The 19,560-nt window shown below is 35.7% G+C and overlaps 1 protein-coding gene across 1 annotated transcript in view; it reads right to left on the bottom strand.

Annotated features, from left to right (window-relative positions):
* Positions 1-19,560, bottom strand: part of LOC149806713 (TPR repeat-containing protein DDB_G0287407-like) — a 152,743-nt gene that overhangs the window by 92,354 nt on the left and 40,829 nt on the right. The window contains exons 6-10 of the mRNA XM_089956818.1: positions 15,769-15,899; positions 12,998-13,090; positions 6,838-6,993; positions 2,733-2,869; positions 703-814 (exon numbers count right to left, since the gene is read on the bottom strand). Coding sequence (XP_089812944.1) covers positions 703-814; positions 2,733-2,869; positions 6,838-6,993; positions 12,998-13,090; positions 15,769-15,899 — 629 coding nt within the window. The remainder of the gene's footprint in view (positions 1-702; positions 815-2,732; positions 2,870-6,837; positions 6,994-12,997; positions 13,091-15,768; positions 15,900-19,560) is intronic.

Raw genomic sequence — 19,560 nt, 5'->3', positions numbered from 1 at the left:
CTTAAAATCTTTGTCTCGAATAAGTATTAAATTCTATACCACTACATATTCATATCCCATGGTTTAAATCTTCATGAATAGTGTCAAAGGAACTGTGTTACACTATACATTTATATCCCATGGTTTAAATCTTCATGAATAGTGTCAAAGGAACTGTGTTACACTATACATTTATATCCCATGGTTTAAATCTTCATGAATAGTGTCAAAGGAACTGTGTTACACTATACATTTATATCCCATGGTTTAAATCTTTATGAATAGTGTCAAAGGAACTGTGTTACACTATACATTCATATCCCATGGTTTAAATCTTCATGAATAGTGTCAAAGGAACTGTGTCACACTATACATTCATATCCCATGGTTTAAATCTTCATGAATAGTGTCAAAGGAACTGTGTTACACTATACATTTATATCCCGAGGTTTAAAATCTTTGTTTTGATTAGTGTCAATGGAATTATATTGACACAATATATTTATATCCCAAGGTTTAAAATTTTTGTCTTGAATAGTGTCAAAGGAATTGTATGACACAATATATTCATATTCCAAGATTTATAATCTGTCTTGAATAGTGTCAAGGGAACTGAATGACACTATGCATGCACATCAAGACTGGCTGTTTCACATGATCACTGCCTTAACTACTAAAAACCTTGACTGTAAATTGTTATTTCAATCCTTGTCTGATCCTCACATTTGCTACTTCCATCTCCCTCAAGAGTCGTTTTATCATTGGCTCCAGTAATGTTGATCCAGGTACAGCACCAACAAAATGGTAAAATATATGCCAACCATTCTGTCCACCCCTGAAATTAACAGAACCAAGATTTAATACTTGATACAGGAAAGGTTCTAGTTTTTTTTTAAAGGTTCGGTCTTCATTTGCAGTTTGTACTGACCATGAATCCACAAATCAGATGGCACACCATGAAATATAATGAATTCTCAGTATTTAACTATTATCTCTTAAAATGTAATGAGTTTGTTCTGATACAAAGAAAGTGAAAACATAGCAAAATTCACCAGTGATTTATTAAATTCTCATATTTATTAAGAAGTTAACTTGACAATAAATGACACATAGGCCTATACCATGATCTACTCTAGAATGCTTGGCTGTAGAAATCAACAATCTAAAAAATAAAAATAAAAATAAACCAACTGTGTGAAAACCATGCATCATGTTTGCAAGCCCTACCCTTATTTTCTTTTAAATTCATCCTTTATATTAAAATAAATTCCCCTATTTTAAAACATGGCAAATTTCCCTCTTAAATTTTCAGCTATAGGATAGCATTCTGCTATACAGTGACTAATAAAAATTAGAAATTCATGAAATAGTTGATATTAATTTTGGACACAAGTCTTTCTCTTGGCAATATAACATCAAAAACCCAACAGTGACAAGAGTATTCAAGAAGAGCTAAATTCTGAACATCCCCCAAATTAATTACATTTCCTAATTGGCAGTTCTCACTAAATAAGAGTTGTCAGAGAGACAACCAAGCTGGTGTCTAATATTGTGGATAATCTACATATGGCAAAGCAATTAATGTATAAAAAGTAAGTATCTGCAACTTATTTTCCCTTTCAAGAGGAACACAAAACTGAAAGGAACACCATGATCAAGTTTTATGTCAATACTGTGCCAACAGTCTGAGATTTTCCAAGAGGAAAAAACTTAAACTAGAATTCAACTTTCATAAACAAAGACCTAGATCTTCTAAAAATCAAGCTGTATATTAAATTTTGTTTCAATTCATCCAGTCCTTTCCAAAGTATCGAGTGGAGACAAAATCTGTGATGAGACGAGATGTAAAGTGATACTGAAGATGAACATCAACAACACTAGATACCTCCTCCACAGAAATGGCTGAAGTGTAAAAGCTGCTCATTGTGACAAACTTCCTCCTGGTGTGGTTTAGAATATGCAAATAGTTTTGACTCTATCAATGCCACTATATCATCATATTTCTTTTTTTATATTTGACTTTTTCATTCTTATTTTAACAGAATTGACTCAATTCATTTCCAGATTTTATGTTGTAGTCTTTATCCATATCTGTTTATGAAATTGTTATATTCACTATAATAACACCATTCCCTTTTACCTGCAGATTTCTTTATTTTGAACTGACTGTGACATGAACAGCAGCCATGTAGTTTCTGGTGGATTTGCAATAAAACCTGCTTACTGACTGCTGACTTTTCACTAAAGACCTTAATAAGTTTCAAATCTTTTTGAAGTAAAATCATGATATTTGTATAACGCTGTGTTTGAAAATGGATATCTTTCCCACCCAATTAATTTTCCACTTTTGCCATTGATACTTATTTTTGTCATATCATAACTATGTTAGGCATGTTGGTAATCTCATTTGTTTTGCATGTCATGCTGTGGCTTGGCAGGTAAGAAAATATTTGATCAGGAACAAATGTATCCAGTATAATGAAGACAAGGACATGAATGATTATTAAAATTTAAAATGGCAATGTCTCACTGTGGCCTTGACATGATTATGGTGGAGTGTAATAAAGACAAATGCTGAGGAAATCATGAAAATTTACCCTGGCAATGTCCTGTTTCTGACTTCACTATGGAATAGAATAATAAAGACAAAGACAGAAGAGATCATGAAAATTCACCCTGGCAATGTCCTATTTCGGACTTGACTATGGAATAGAATAATGAAAACAAAGACAAAAGAGATCAAGAAAATTTACCCTGGCAATGTCCTATTTCGTGCTTGACCAGTAATAGTATCTGCTGCTCTGCACAGTACTGATGATTTTCCACATCCAGGGTCTCCCAAAATAAGTAAAGGAACATCTTTATCTTCTTTAAGTATGTAGTCTTCTATCTAGAACAAATAAACAAAATATACAGGCATCATTATGAGGATATATCTCCCTGGTTCCTCCCTTTATGTAAAGTCACCTTGAAAATGCCTCTTGGTTCAGCATTCTCTGTTTTTAGACTTCTTATCCTGGTACCCCATGGTTAGGCACTGTCAATTTGAGTACTACTTATGCTACATTTTGTCTCATTTGTCACAAAATGTATTACTGACCGTGGGGAAGATCTAAGCATAAAAAGGTACCTCCATGCAACTTGTTTGAGGTGTTAAAAGTTTGGTTGAAATACCTTTCATGGTTCATAAGTTATGCTCCCAAATAAAATTGTTATAGATAAACTGATGGACAAAGAGAAATAGTCTATTCTATCTGTTATCATAGAGAAAAAGGGCAATAACTCTTGCTCATTAGCTCCCCTAGTTGCCACTGGTTGTAGCAAGTTTTAGGCTGAGTAAAATACCAACCGGATGCTCACATAGCAGGGTGGCTGGGAGAGTTTTTAAGTAATACGATCAGGTAAGTATTTTTGAAGAAACGTAATTCATTAGAAAAAGATTACATTTACATCAGAAGAATAGGTTAAAAGAAGGAAGTAATGCAGAGCATCCTACCTAAATCTCAGGTATCAATCCAAGGAAGATAGACTGAATTCCCTATGTGAACGATAACTTGTTCTCATACTTAAAGGCACACAACCTATGATCATGCAACCCATGGTCACTATATCAAGTTAAGAAGATGATTACTGATATGTTCTTATCATTGTAATTCCCTAGCAAACCCAGCAAAGCTAAGAAGCTGTAATGGTTTAATTGGGTCTGGTGATCAAACCTGTAATGGTTTAATTGGGTCTGGTGATCAAACCTGTAATGGTTTAATTGGGTCTGGTGGTCATCTAAGCTACAGCCATAGGACACACCAAATTCAGGTTTTGTTTCCGTGGAGCGAAATCCCTGAGATAAAACTCAAAAAGGTTGACTCTGCATGACAGCCAACAGCCAAATGTCTGGGATCAAAGCATTGTGTTTGAATGCATGGCTTCATGCTTTCCCACCTTTACAGGAAGGTCAGTTGCAATTGCCACAACTTGTCTCTGTACACTTCAAGTAGTGCATGTGGGCATGTACAGTATCTTGCACAGCCACTGTTCCTGACTCATCTACAGATGAACAGGAACATATGACAACTCGGATGAACCACTGACAATATCCAGTTTTGGGCTACAGGTATAAATTCTTCTCTCAAAAGGCTGTCCTTGCAAGAACCAGACATGAGGGAGAAGGCAGTCTGGGCAGAGCTGAAATACCTGCAACTACGGTTGTTTAGGAAGACATAATCTTCCTTGGTAGGTCTCTCACAGGATCAAGTAGATCATTGACCCAGGACTTGTCCTATCTGTGAGAGACCATCAGAATTCTTGCAATTCTGATTTTTTATTTTCATTAATACTTTTTATACTAATAACAAGCGGAGGGGTGTAGGGCAGACCTGCCAAGCCTGACTAGATCGTCTCAGTAAGGCAGTTGATTTTTTTCTCCATAAGTTTGACCAGTTTTCAGTAAAATATCATGAACTGTTATTGTAAACCTGGAAAATGTATTTAAAGGTTCGGTAATTGAAACATGCAGCGACGATAAACATTATGTTCAACTGAAAAGTTTGTAAAGTACACATAGACCAAATTTACCACTAGTAAAGTTGCACAAACTTCGGTTCCACCCTATGCAGCTCAATGGCTTGTTGCTATCTCTCAAACTGACATAATTGTTGGATTTGTTTTCTCCATTTCACATGATGATGGCTATCATATCTCCTGCCACAAGACATATTCAAATTGGCATGTAATGTCCAATAAAAATAATTTTGTCCCTCCTGTTTTTATTCGCAAGAATCTGAATATTTCATTTTATTCTTCTGTGCTGATTATTAACACTTTTTAAGTTGTTTATGTTCCCTTTCATCTTCAACATGCATCACTTGCTGGACAACATTTATTAAAAATGCTATAATCAAGTGTTTGATCATGCAGATGCTCTGCATGAAAAAATATGTGCAGTTTAAAGCATCCGAGGTACTGCTGTAAAGTTAGTCTAGTTCCCTGTTTAATTCCACTAATTTTAATATGAAACCCGGATCCAAATCAAACATGGATGAACCAATTATCTGGATTTTCGGCAACAATCATTTTTTCATAGTTTTTACTTTTATTCCATAAGTCCATATTTTTAAGAGTCATTTTCGTTTACGACAAAATCATAAGGGTTGGCAGGTCTGTTGAGGGGGGTAAGTCTTATAACCCCTCATAACTTATCAAAAGTTCATCCATAGTCCAAACTCTGGGTCTTCATCTGGTGAGACAAAGGTGGGCAATAGTGATTCAATCTTGTTGCTGAAAGGTCAATCAGAATCCCCCAAAGTGCACAAATCTAATGAAAAAACAACAGATGAAGGTCCCATTCCATATGCATAATCTGACCCGTTCTGAAGAGAATATCAGCCAGGACACTAAATCTGCCAGGAATGTGATTGATTCATACACTGATCTGAAGTTAGTAGCACCAATGGAGAACATGTCAAACCAGCATGCACAGGTCAGGCAATTCTGGTGCCCCTCTGTTTGAGGAGGTAAGAGACCACTAAAGAGTAGTTCGACATAATCAGGACTTGACTCAGTCTGCAAAAATCTAAAACCTTCATCTTCTTTCATGGATTCACACAATTACATTTGGTTTTAATGCTATACTGTTGGCTTTCCTTCATTATAACTCAGTAGTTGGGGTCTATAACTGAGTTACAGTGAGAAGCTTTTTATGTATGGATCTCTCAATATACGGAGGATAGCATACATTACCGAACTGCAGTATAACATGATTAGTTAAATAAAGTGGTATTTTGAAAGGAAATAACGATATAACATTTGCATTCTTTAAACCCAACCTGTTATATTTTAGTATGATTTGGCTATTATGTCTATAATGGTACCACATTATAACCAGAGTTCCATTATAACAAAGCACATTATAATATGACAGAGATGTACTGTATCACCATAAAAATATCAATATTTCCAATATATATCACTGATTTATAAAAGCTCTAATAACACCCAAACTTTTCATTAGTGGTGCATACAAAAAAAATAAGTGTATAAATATGTGGTGTACAACATGATCAATGACATTCTTCAGAACTAGTCCTACATGTAAGACCTGACGCTGATATTTATGTTTTGGGTGTCAGGGTCCTACTGCCTAACTAACAGCGCTGTGTAGTGTGTTTTGATGTCGACTAACATTGTAACGAAAGTCAAATTTTCAGGAATATCTCACACAACTGGCAACTAAAATAACGACGCTTTTCTACAAAGTCAGGTAATAATGTTTTAGTCAGACTTTACTTACTCTGATGTCTTTTCTCTAATAAATTCAAATTCTCACAAAAGAAATGGACCTGTTTTCAAGTTTCGTTGGCCTATATTTCAGTTGACTGGAAATTGATGAAAGCCGGCAATGCCGAAATCGGGTTAAGTGGAAATATTATTCTCTAACGAAACGAATAAATATATAATATGCATATTGGAACTGTAAAGCAACGTTCCGTTCAAGAAAGATATCCGCCACATGAACCTACTTAAACATACTTTGGCATACTTCAACTACCGTCGCATTGCAATTCAAGTGTATGTCAACGGAACATGAAAAAGCCTCCATTTGCTAGTGTGATATTTTCATTCCACCAGGATAAAGACAGCACAGTAAGTATATAAATATGTCGAACAATGTCGATATATGCTGGCAGATTTTTGAGATATTCCTGAAACTTTAACTATTCATTCCGATGTCGACATCGGAACACACTATACAAGGCCGTTATTTGGATAGTAAGACATAGCACCTAAACAAAATCAACATGTGCTATGTCTTACATGTAGGACTATCTTCAGAACATGTCTCAATGTACGTTATGAATGTACCTTTATAAGAATATCTTCTCTTCCTAAGACAGTGGCTCCTTTTCTCTTCATAAATGTCTCATGATCTTTCCGCATTTGACAATCCTGACTGTTGAAAGACAATGGCTGTTCACCACAGAAATCAAACAAGATTTTCTGCTTACAAAATGCCAACAACTGAAAGAAAAACATTTTTTTTTAAATCTTAGGGATTTTGTAGCATAACATACATGGGACAAAGAAAAGGTATTTCTCATTTGTTTGGTGCCCAAATATGGATACAATTGAGAAGAACCAATAGTATTCACAGCATGCTGGAGAAAATTCTTGAGACCTAACATGTGTTTTAATGGAAAAACCATTAGAGTAAAACCTCAGAGTTAAGACCACTAAATGGACTAAGAAAAAGAGGCAGGTAGCTTGATTGTTTTACAAAAGGACAAAAAAAATAACTGCATCATCTAGGATGTGTTTTCATTTTTTGGAGATGAAAGAAATGTTTCACTATGAAATTTCCATGCAGTTTGTCAAAAAAAGAGAACTAGTAATGCTTTCCTGAAACACAAATGCCCTACCAAAGCATCTAAGAAAGCAATCAAAAAGGAAAAAAGTAACTGTAAACGTGGACAGGCAGCCAAGGGTAACACCATTTGCCTTCAGCATTCATGGTGGGGCATAAAAATAAGTTTCAATAAAAGTCACCTAAAGATTATGTATCCCTCCACTAACCAGCTTACATAAAGATTCCTACCAAAAGTTCCAATGGTCTAGCACTCTCAATTTTTTAAACTGCTTGCAGTTCAGTAAAGTCAATTTATATACAAATTTTGTTACACTTTGTTTCCATGGTGATAAAAAATATACTGAATACAGAAATTCCTAAGTATCGAAAAGGCATCTCTACTAAAATTTATGAACATGTGTACCTAGTTTGGCTGAAATACCTTGAAACTTTTTTGAGTTATGCTTCTGAAATTAAAATGTTTATGGACTAGCAGACAAGTATGGTCATATCTATGTTCCCCTGTAATACATACCATGGAAGAAAGAAAGAAATTATTTCTGCAAAGCACTATACTCCACATGCAAAGAGTGCTCTGATGTACTGTCTTAACTCACTTATAAGAAAAGTTCAACTGCAAACTGCACAGACCCAGATCTGCTGACACACAATGCACCAGCTGATCTGGCTTTATGCCATTTGTAGGAGTAATCAGTAAAACAAACAACATAGGCCCTGATCTGCCAGTGAATTATGCAATGGCAGATCAGGGTCCATGTTGCTTGCAGCTGCAATATGACCTAAAAACAAAATGTTTATGTGGAAAACACTGATGCTACTAACTCAACTGGAAAAGTGATTCAAATCTCTCTTATGCTTATATTTACATGACACGATTCGCTTACGTGACAAAGACATGTGGGACACACCTACCTCAAATGAGTGTATGCACTAAGTGACACTATATATGTCATCACTATGCTTTTGGCATCACAAATATCTGCAACGTTTCAAGATATTTTGAATTTGAAAATACAACTTTTTCTGGTTTGTAAATGAAAATCAAGTTACATTAATTTGTTGCTGTTGTTGTAAACTAAGCTTTTTCATTTCTAACAAAATAAAACATTTAGAAAATAATCAGTTTTCCATAGCTACATCAATATCATTGATCTGCCAACTTTTTCCACCACTCTTCATGTGTTGGGTTTTGAAAAACAAAATGGGATCAGAATCTGTGATCAGAAACTCAAATTCTTGGATGGGATTGCCCTATCATAATAATAATAATAATGAGGACTTTGTATAGCACCTAATCTTTAGAAGCTCTAAGAGCTATACAACATTAGACAACACCTAAACGATAAAAAACATATAATAATATTATTACAAAAACAAACACCATGAAATTAGAAAAGCATTATTAAAAAAATATTTTAAAAAAAACATGCTGAGAATATTTCAGGTAGGAAACATTATTAGGTCTTTAATTTTGTTCTTGCAGTCGAAATAAGTGAGTTTTGAGAGCCCTCTTGAATGTGATCACTGTGTCTTTGTGTCTAAGTTCAGTGGGCAATTCATTCCACGTTGCTGGGCCCTGGTATGCAAAAGTACGCTGACCATATGATTTTCTTTTCATAGTGGGAATAATGAGTATATGATTGTCAGAAGAAGAGCGTAAGTATGTTGCTGGTGTGTACACATGGGTGAGATCGGATAGGTATGTTGGACTAGAGTTCGACAGTGAAACGTAGCACAGAGAACAAATTTTGTGTTTGATTCTGGATCAAATGGATAGCCAGTGTAGGGTATAGAGCAGCGGGGAGGTGTGCTCTGATCGTGGTACTCTAAGTATGATCCGAGCAGCTGTGTTTTGAACTTTTTGAAGTTTCTGGAGTAGATATTGAGATGAACCAGACAGAATTGAGTTACAATAGTCCAGTCTTGAAAGTACTAATGAACATACAAGTGTTTTAGTGGCATCAACTGAAAGATATTTGCAAACTGAGCTGATGTGTCTCAGCTCAAGATATGCAGCCTTGCATATGTTCATGACATGTTGGTGCAATGTGAGAGTACTGTCCTGAGTAACACCTAGGTTTCATACTGATTGTGTGAATTTAATGTTCGTGTTGCTGCTATTTATTGTTTGAGGTAAAGGATGTGAATGAGAAAGTCTTTGTGTTGTGATCAGAATGGCCTCAGTTTTATCATCATTCATCTGCAGCTTGTTACATGTCATCCATGATTTCACATCAGTAATGCACCTCTCTACACCTTGGATGGTAGCATTAACTTCAGTTGGGTGGCTAGATTTGTATATTTGGGTGTCATCAGTGTACAATTGGTGAGACACTTGATCTATGACACTTGAGAGCAACTGAGTGTACAGAATGAAGAGAACACGTCCAAGAACAGACGCCTGTGGAACACCACAACATAGATCAACTGGGCTGGAGTGTATTCCATATGCAGATACAATTTGTGTCCCGTTGACCAAGTAGGACTTGAACCACAGTAAGGCTTTATCATGAATGCCAAATACATGCTGGAGACAGTGAAGTAATATATCATGGTCTATTGTGTCAAATGCTGCAGACAAATCAAGGAGGGTGAGGACTGTAATCTTTCCGCTATCCAATGCAGAGAGAATGTCATAACTACTTTTAGAAGAGTAGTTTCAGTACTGTGGCATTAACACCAATGCATATCATTATTTTTTTAAATATCATAAATGCTTCATGGGTATGAGAATAAGTTCAAAAAGAATCTATTGTCCCACTGGAGATTTTGACAAATCTGCTTATCTGTGGCCTTGAACTTTGGTATAGCTTCACCTGAGATTTTTGTAAGTCCCATGGTCAGGTCCCTCTAGTTTGAAGGATGTAATTTTGAGTCATGTAATTGAACTACTTCTAAAAAAAAAGTTATTATTGCTGCTGCTTCTTAAACACATGCTCAGTAATTCAGGTCACAATGGGTTCAAGTAAATGCTGAATTTCATGTGTATAAGTGAAATAACTGAATGTCAGACAATAAGTGTTAGATCTGTACAAATAAAATGATAGTATTTCATGAAATAGTCAATAAAACCTAAACCTGGTGTTTTGCTTGTCATTTGAAGTCATCAACAGTGACATAACCCTAATATATATGCATGTATGATTGATATTTTTACATTACCAATTATTAACGCTGATATATATATATATGTATGTATGTATGATTGATATTTTTACATTACCAATTATTAACACTGATATATATATATATATATATATATATATATATATATATATATATATATATATATATGTATGATTGATATTTTTACATTACCAATTATTAACAGTGATATATATATGTATGATTGATATTTTTACATTACCAATTATTAACACTGATATATATATGTATGATTGATATTTTTACATTACCAATTATTAACAGTGATATATATATATGTATGATTGATATTTTTACATTACCAATTATTAACACTGATATATATATGTATGATTGATATTTTTACATTACCAATTATTAACAGTGATATATATATATATATATATATATATATATATATATATATATATATATATATATATATATATATATATATATAGAGAGAGAGAGAGAGAGAGAGAGAGAGAGAGAGAGAGAGATTTATGATTTGATATTATTACATTACCAATTTTTAAGTTCATAAAGTTTATACATCAGATGCCTACCAAATGGAGTTTTTAGAAACACGTCAAGGTCAAGGCATGCAAACAAGTCCACAATCAAAGCATTGTTGAAAACGTGAACCTAAAACCTTAACTGTCTACAACAATGATATCAGTGCCAGAAAACTGTTACATCTCACTTCCCATTAAGGGTATATGGTACTCAAAGAGGGAAATTTCTAAAGAAAAAAAAATATCAGGGTATTCTGACTTTAATTACATATCTGTGTGGTTAATCCAATGCTCAAACGTTCTTTCCCTGACTTCTAAGTATGTTCTAATGCTGGTTCTCACGCAGCACAAGCTATTTCGATATTTTCATATGGCTCTCGTCACAAAGTCACAAAAGTCAAATCAATATAGCCAGTCTGTTCATGCAAGAATACATAAGAATAGTAATCATACATGACAAGTAAAATGTAATCGTTGCCAGAACATGCGCTGCAAGTAATGCTTGGAGGAAGTGGCAAGGTCATACAAGAACGCTTCTCTCAATGTATCTATCAATGAGAGGTACCATATGATGCTTCTCTGATTGCCTATTGCAGCCTATTCTTTGCTGCAAAACCTGGTTGCATCATTAGGTTCACAGAACCATCCAACCTAAATTGGAGATTGTTCAAGTCCACTGAAACGGCATGTAACTTGCTAACTCAGTTAAGGCATTCAGAAAGTAAGTCTTGCATGATAGTAGCTTCAGTGAGGTTCTGATATGAGTCAGATTTATCTGAAGTGAGCTATGTGAAAACCCATGACAGATTCTATTTTGGAAACAGTCTGTGAAATTTTGATTAAGTCAAAACTGGCTAGAAGGTCTAAAAAATCTATATTGTGACCACTGTCCTCTGATCCATGATGCCTGAAAGTATCAGATATCATGCAGCAAGATCCTTTGATAGTAACCAGGGATAACCTTTCTCCTTGAACAAACTGGTAAAGAAATCAGTCATCTGTAGGACTAAAGCATTCAAAGGGATGATGCTGACTTTGTGCCAGTACCTGGACATGTGCCACTTTCCATTACATGCCTTCAAAGTGGAAAACCTTCTAGCTTGCTAGATATCCTCCACAACTGAAGGCTGAAATTACTTTCTGCGTAGAGCTCTCACAGCAAGAGCCAGGCATGAAGGAACCAGTCCAGACAGGGATGAAATACCTGTGACTGCAGCTGTTCAAGTAGATTTGGCTTCATAAGGATTTTCCCAGGCACTCTCTCACTCTAATCCACTCCCTGTCAGAAACTGACTACACATTCAATAATCTGTAACAGACACATGTGAGGGAGGCAGATGAAATTGAAATTAGTGACAAATTCCATGCCAAACTTGGATAAAATAGTGAACAGGTTGAGATCTGACTTTCCCCAGTTCAATAAAATGCCTTGGTAACATATAAGATTGTTCCTGCCTTTCAACCATTTTCATTTAGAACCAACTCGACCATGGGATAAACGTGTTCCTGAAGTTTCATGGCAATCCCACAAGTATTTTAGGTGGAGATGTGACAACAAATTTGTGATAATGGATAGAAGGAAAACAGACCATCCCATAAGATCTGACTAGCATTAGTTTTGCCTTCACACTTTATTAATCTCATCCATGTGATCCTTCTCTGGAAAGGCCATCCCTCTTATAAGGTACTTTCCTATTAAAGAAAGAATGACCTTATTGTAAGAGGGGGCCCACTGTATTTCCCAACAAAAAAAAGATCTACCCTTATATCCCAATGACAAACAAAATATTTGCTTGTATTACAAATGGCAAATGACCCACTTGTATTTCCTAGTATTTCCAAAATGATTTGAGCAACTGCTGGTGCCTGAATCATGAGATTTTAACTGATATTTCTCATTTTCAGTCATATTCCTCAAAGCAAAACAAAATGCTGAAGTAATCTGTGACTACTATGTACGAGTGTAGGACTGAATTAGTGTGATGTGTGCAAAACTCACCGTCTGCTTAAAAGAATCTTCTAATTCTACCATCGTTCTCTTCATGTTATCTAAACCTTTATATTCACTGTAATACTTGATTATTCTACCAGGCTGAAATTCAAAGGTCATACAAAATGTACTAAAGATCAATCGTATGAATCCAGGAATAAAATCACTGGAGTAAAATAAAGGCGATATATATAAAAAATTCTTCACAACCATTACACAGAAATATTCTAAAAACTAACATTACACAACATCTGAGTGACAAATTGCATAATATGCAACCAAACTAAATTCTCTTTACACATGAACAAAAAACAAAGAAAGAACATTTTGAGAAAGAGCCACCTTCTTGAAAATGCCTACAGTAATCTTTTCCTAAGATAGTTGTTAAAGAGAGGTTATTCCAAATATTTTCATTGTTTAGCCTCAACTTCATTTTATGCACTCATTTTTCTGATTCATCTAATACAACAACATGTTGCATCATCAAAACGAGAAAAACAAAATCGAACAATATGCAAATGTAATACGCTTTCACGTTGGTGAACTGCCACGCTTTGAGGCAGTAGAATCCACAATATAAATATGTTGTCATGGACTCTACTTGTAATTTAACAACATTTTCAAACATGTTCAAGTAGGGATAACAGTCTTCTGTTGAGGATGTGTTGGAATGGGAATAACAGTCTCAAGTTTAATTATGTGTTAGCATGAGGATAACAGTCTGATGTTGGAGGATGTGTTAGCATTGGGATAACAGAATCATGTTTGAGGATGTGTTAGCATGGGGATAACAGAATCTTACTGAGTATTTGTTAGAATGGGAATAATCTAGTGTTTGAAAATTTGTTAGAACAGAGATAGTCTCATGTCTGAGGATATGTTAGAATGGTGATAAAAGCATTGTGCTTAAAGGCTAAAACGAGGATACCAGTCTTGTGTTTAATGATTTGTTAGAATGGGGTTAACATTCTCATGCCCAAGGATTTCAGACTTGCCAACCCAAACGAGAGTCCTCGAGGGAGATTTTGAAAAAATTTCAGGGAGATTTCAATTATTGCAGGGAGAATTTCATCAAGGGAGAAAATGTTGAACACATTTACAAGAAGTGAATGGTTTTCAAATAAACAAATACTAATTCAAGTTTAAAATGGTTTATTTTTAGATAAAAAATAACAATATATAAATAACAGACTTAAGAAAACTAAACAGTGAAAAATATTAATTAACACTACTCCTGGAGAGACATGGTTGTTTCTCCTTTGCATCTTTTAAGCATAACTTTGTCAAACTATCTCTCTGAGCAAACAATACCTTATTTAACACCAAGAAGACTTTCTAGTGTCTTAGTTTTCATAGTGCTCCTGAAGTCAGTCCTATTCTTCCTCACAAAACTAAATATTCTTTCACAGGATGCATTGCTGTAAGGGACGGCGAGGATATGGCTCATCACTTTGGCAAGAAGTCCAAATTTTGCATGACCCATGCTATCTCTGATCACACCAATCTTCATCCAAGTTTGGTCCATGGCAGCTATTGATCTATCAGTGTATCCTAATTTTGCTTAAGATAATCATAATTTAAATGCTGGTTCTCAAATTACAATCTGCGGCATACAATTGAGACCATAAAGATAAAGAGTAAGAGTAAAAACTTTGTGACTGGGGATGTCGACGACAATCATCGTGCTCGCCACTGGCAACAATGAAACATCAATTGCACGTGTTGCAAAACGCTGTATGTTTATCACTTCCATGAGTCAGGCACGGAAATTCCAGGCTATAAGAAGCTTGGAAAGAAGTTTTAAATTTTTTTTACTTTCCAACTTCATCCGAATCTCCCTTTCTTTTAGACATCGTAGAAGAGATCACCAAATATATGGATTCAAGTTTGCACGCTTTTCAAAGAACTTCTGCATACTTCTGGTCTTACATGCTGGGGAATTTCCAAAACATTTTTTGTTAAACAAAACAAATTTTTTCCTGATTTTTATCCGACAAAATGAATCTTTTCCAGGCAAAAAAAATAATAATGTTGGAGTGCGGGAGGTGCGGTTGAATTCAGGGATTCTCCTGCAAAAAACGGGAGAGTTGGCATGTCTGAGTTTTGTTAGAATGGGGATAATAGTTATTTTTGAAGCTGTGTTAGAAGGGGACAACAGTCACACGTCTGAGGATTTGTTAGAATGAGGGTGAAAGACATGACTGTGGATTTGTTAGAATAAGAATGACAATCACAGTTTTAGGTATTGGTTAGAAAGACGAGTCCCATGCCTGATTCTTTGTTAAAATGGGGATAACAGACTCATTCTTGAGGATTTGTTAAAATGGGATAACTGTCTCATGCTTGAGGATTTGTTAGAATGGTTAACAGTTCATGCCTGAGGATTTTTTAAACGGGTATAATAGTATCATGCTTGAAAATTTGTTAGAATGGGGATAACAGTTCAATGTTTGAGGATTTGAAGAAAGCATTTGTGGTTCTACTGTTATAAATATATGTCACAGATGACAAATATGTTAACTTCATTTGCAAATGCATCGCTTCATGTCCTCAAATCCTCAAATAAAAGATTTTTATCTAATAATTCCTTTTCAAAACTATACAACAATTTTGCATGATACAAAAGCACAAGTACTGAAGAAAATAAAGTAAGAATAATATAGTAGGAAAACAGCCCTGATTGATATCATCTAAATAACTAAAAATGGAATGCCTAATTACTGATTACTTACTGACAAGTAACAATTAAAAGAATTATGTTTGCTCCATACAATACATACTGGAAACTTCTGTTTGATTTTATCCCCCAGGGACATGACCTTCTCTGATGCCGGTGTTTTATGAACAAAGTATTTTCTTTCATTAGGGGGCACTCTCTCCATCACACAATCATTTCTTATGAGGAACAGAGCTGAAAAAAAAATGCATTTTTTTCATTGCCTGAAAAGCAAATCACAGAAGAACCACACAGTTCTTTATATCAACAGTTAGTACATCACACAACAAATTCTCATTCAGGTTGCCTAACAAAAGAAAGTCTGAGATTCGAACCCATGCAGGAAACTACTGGCAAGCTTACTCACATACCCACATTAGCCAAGCCTGAGACTCAAACCCATGCAGAGAGATGAGAGATGACACTGATCAGTAAAAGCAAGCACCTTAGCACACTCGGGCACTAGGGGCCCCCATAACTTAAGTGTGATCAACTTATGTATATGTTGTTAGATGGATAAAATAGCATAATTACACTTACTGAGTACTTCTTTTGAGATTATCAAAGCCATACAGTTTTTAATAAAATACATTTCTTTAGGACTACAAAACTGATCAAATAAATTTAAGCAATAAACTCAACTACCTCTCAAATCCAGGAATCATAGAAAAATAAACACACACACACACACACAGCTAAAACACTTACACATTATCTCCCCTTACCATTGCTGGGTGGCTACCAGTTGTTTGCCAGTATATGCTGGGTGACACATTAATAAAGATGCACTCATTTATTGGAAGGTGTGAGAAGGTTTAACAGTAATGTTAGTATTTTAGGAGAAACACAATTTGCTACAAATTTTATTTCTCTTCCAAATACATTCCATGTTCATATTATTGTTAGGAAAATAGGTAGGAGAAGAAAGAAATTCAAAAGCATCCAGCCTCTACCATTAGCATCCTTCGAGTGAAGACTGGCTGAATTCCCTATCAAAAGAATAAAATGCTCTTGTGGTATGAAGACAGTACAACACTCTTCCTGTAACATGTGACAATACTCAGATATGAAAAGAGAGTGACTTTTCTTGGTGAACCAAACACTTTGGGTGACTCCAGTAAAAATGCTAATGCTGTATCTGTTAAGTTGTGCCAACCTCTAATGGATCTGGGTCATCAGGGCTACAGATAATTGGCATACCAAACTGAATGCTCATGTCAGTGATTCTAGATCTCAGAGACAAAAACTGCTGAAGGTTGACTGTTCCCACAAAAGCCAAGCATGAAGAAGAATTCTGTCTAAACAGGGGAGAAACACCCATAAGTTGGGCTGTTTTACCAGGCTCAATTTTGCCAAGGTTTTCATGGAAAATCACTAGATTGAGCAGATCATTCAGCCAGGAACTGTTCCATCAGAGAGGAGCTACTAGAATCACTCTGAAAGTCTGGCCCCTCATTTTTTAAACAAATCTTGGAGAAAATGACTGTTGGATAGAAGGGGCAATCTAAAATTCTATCTGAACTGTCTGCAAGTGTGGTTCTGTCCCAAGCCTCTTGATCCAGTATACACAGGTGTGCAGCTTTTGATACCTCCTCATCACAAAGAGACCTGCCAATGGACACCCTAAAAGTGTGCAAATCCACTGAAAATGGAAAGGTAAAGGGACCACTTGGCATGCCAATAAAGAGCTCACAGGCCAGCCCCCTATTTAAACAGGTAAGTGGCCATTGTCTGAGATTACTGGTATCACTTTCCCACACATTAGATCTCTCCTGCAATTAAAGACATTCATTACAGCCTTCTTTTCTAAATGTTTTATATAAATTGCCTTCCTCTCTGGGCTCAAGTTGTTGCTTACTGTGGTACAGTGAGGCAACTGGTAAGCCCACACACAAATATACATACATACACAACTAGCTGGCATCCAACACAAACATCAGCATCCCTTTTGGGATTCTGTGGAATTCCTTATGTAAGCCATTGCTTATCTTTCCACTGACATGGGTTACTGTTTTATGTCAGTCAAGATTCAATGACTCAATGAAGTTTGATCCAAGCTTGATGAAAGTGGAAAAGTCTCGCACCTAACAGGAGGTTCTCTGTAGGCGGTGGGGTTAACAAGTCACTGGTAGTTGTTGTGAGGACTGGAGAAAGAGAAACTTTGTTTCCTTTCCCCTTTATGAAACTGCCTCTTAGACTGAAAAGTCTGAAAGTATAGTGAGCCATAGCTGCTGTTGTTGAGTGCAGTGCAGCTGCCTACCACTGACTCCAACCAACTCTCCAATGTGGCAGAAAATGTTGAAGTTGAAAAGATGCAAGAAGGAAGGTGAGCTGGAGGGCACTTCCTGTACTGCTTACCTCTGCACTTCTTCTCTATGGCCCCTGAACTATAGTGATGAACTAAATGCAAAGAGCATAAAGCCACAGAGACATGCGGTTTCAGAGATGATGACTGCTGAAAGGCATCTCATGGTATTATATTCTCATTAGAAGAAGCTGTAAGGGCACTGGCTATGGAGTGATGAAATGTCCAGTTTAAGACACTGGCCAATTGGGTCATCAATTCCTGCACATGCTCACTGCCTACCTTTTTGGCAAGGCCAAATGGTATCACTTTGGCAAGGCCAAAAAGGATCAAGAAAAAAGTCCTTAGAATTACCCAGGGTCCCATATTTTATGAGAGATGATGGGAAATCTCACCAATTTTTGCCTTATTTTCAATGTCAACTGAGGTTTGACTTTAAAGTTCTGGCTCATAGGAGGAGGTGGTGGGCAGATGAATAGTGTTGAGATCCTATAAATTTCCTACACTGCAGCATTAAAGCTGAATTCTGTTCTTGGAATGAAATGTCAGTTAGACAGCAGACCAAGGCATTTCACCGAGACACTGTAGGGGTTGCACTCATTGCCATACAATATACCAAGCAGTGTGATAATACCATTGTCCGTAGGTGTTGGCTGGAATTACTCCACCAAATACAACAGTAACACTGAGCCCAGCATCTGTGCTCAAGGCTTCAAACTTTTTTACAGGACCAAAGATGAAGTTCCCTCTGACTGTTGACCACAAAACACTATAAGATGCTGGTAATCTACACTTAGTACATTGCTGGTAATCTACACTTAGTATATTGCTGGTAATTTACACTCAGTACATGTAATGCAAGTGATGTGATAATAATCCTTGCTAACCTTGATTTTCTTGCATTTAGCCACTACTGTTTAGTGAAAAAACAAGAAGGGCACTAATAAGGACAAATAAAATCCTAAAAACCTAAACAAATAAACACCCACAATAACACAACAAAATCCGAGCAATGCTTGTAGTACAAAATACAGGCCATATGTATGGTACTGATACATACATACAACGTCATAAAAAATGAAGTTCACAAACATACAGAAGTATCAAACTGTTTACTGAAAAGCAAAAGCAAAATTACCAGTCCTTTGCAGAAAAACTTAAAACACAATACAGTGGTATCCCTCTTACACAGCCACCCCTTCTGCACCAGGAGAGTGGCCTTTTCAGACGGGTGGTCTTTCCAGAAGGGTACTATATTACTGAGATGTGTATGCATATGTGTATATAGTAGCGAAGCTAAATATAACTTAAAGCATTTAATATCTTCATTTATAAGTAGCATTAATTATTAAAATGTTCTTGTCTTGTTATTTCAAGATAACATAAATTAATAGTTTGTATTCTTTGGCATGAAATGTGAATGGGATATTGTTGGCATACACATTAACAAAAGCATTCAACAATGCTATTTAAATCTTGGTATATACGTTATTTTGTATTTAAAATAATTCTCTTTCCATTTACTCCATTTTCCCACTGCTACAGAATATT

Source organism: Sinohyriopsis cumingii, chromosome 1 (assembly GCF_028554795.1).
Source record: "Sinohyriopsis cumingii isolate HCF-2022 chromosome 1, ASM2855479v2, whole genome shotgun sequence".
Taxonomy (NCBI): Eukaryota; Metazoa; Mollusca; class Bivalvia; order Unionida; family Unionidae; genus Sinohyriopsis; species Sinohyriopsis cumingii.
The sequence above is the reverse complement of the archived record's forward strand: the minus strand, read 5'-3'. Positions and strand labels throughout refer to the sequence as shown.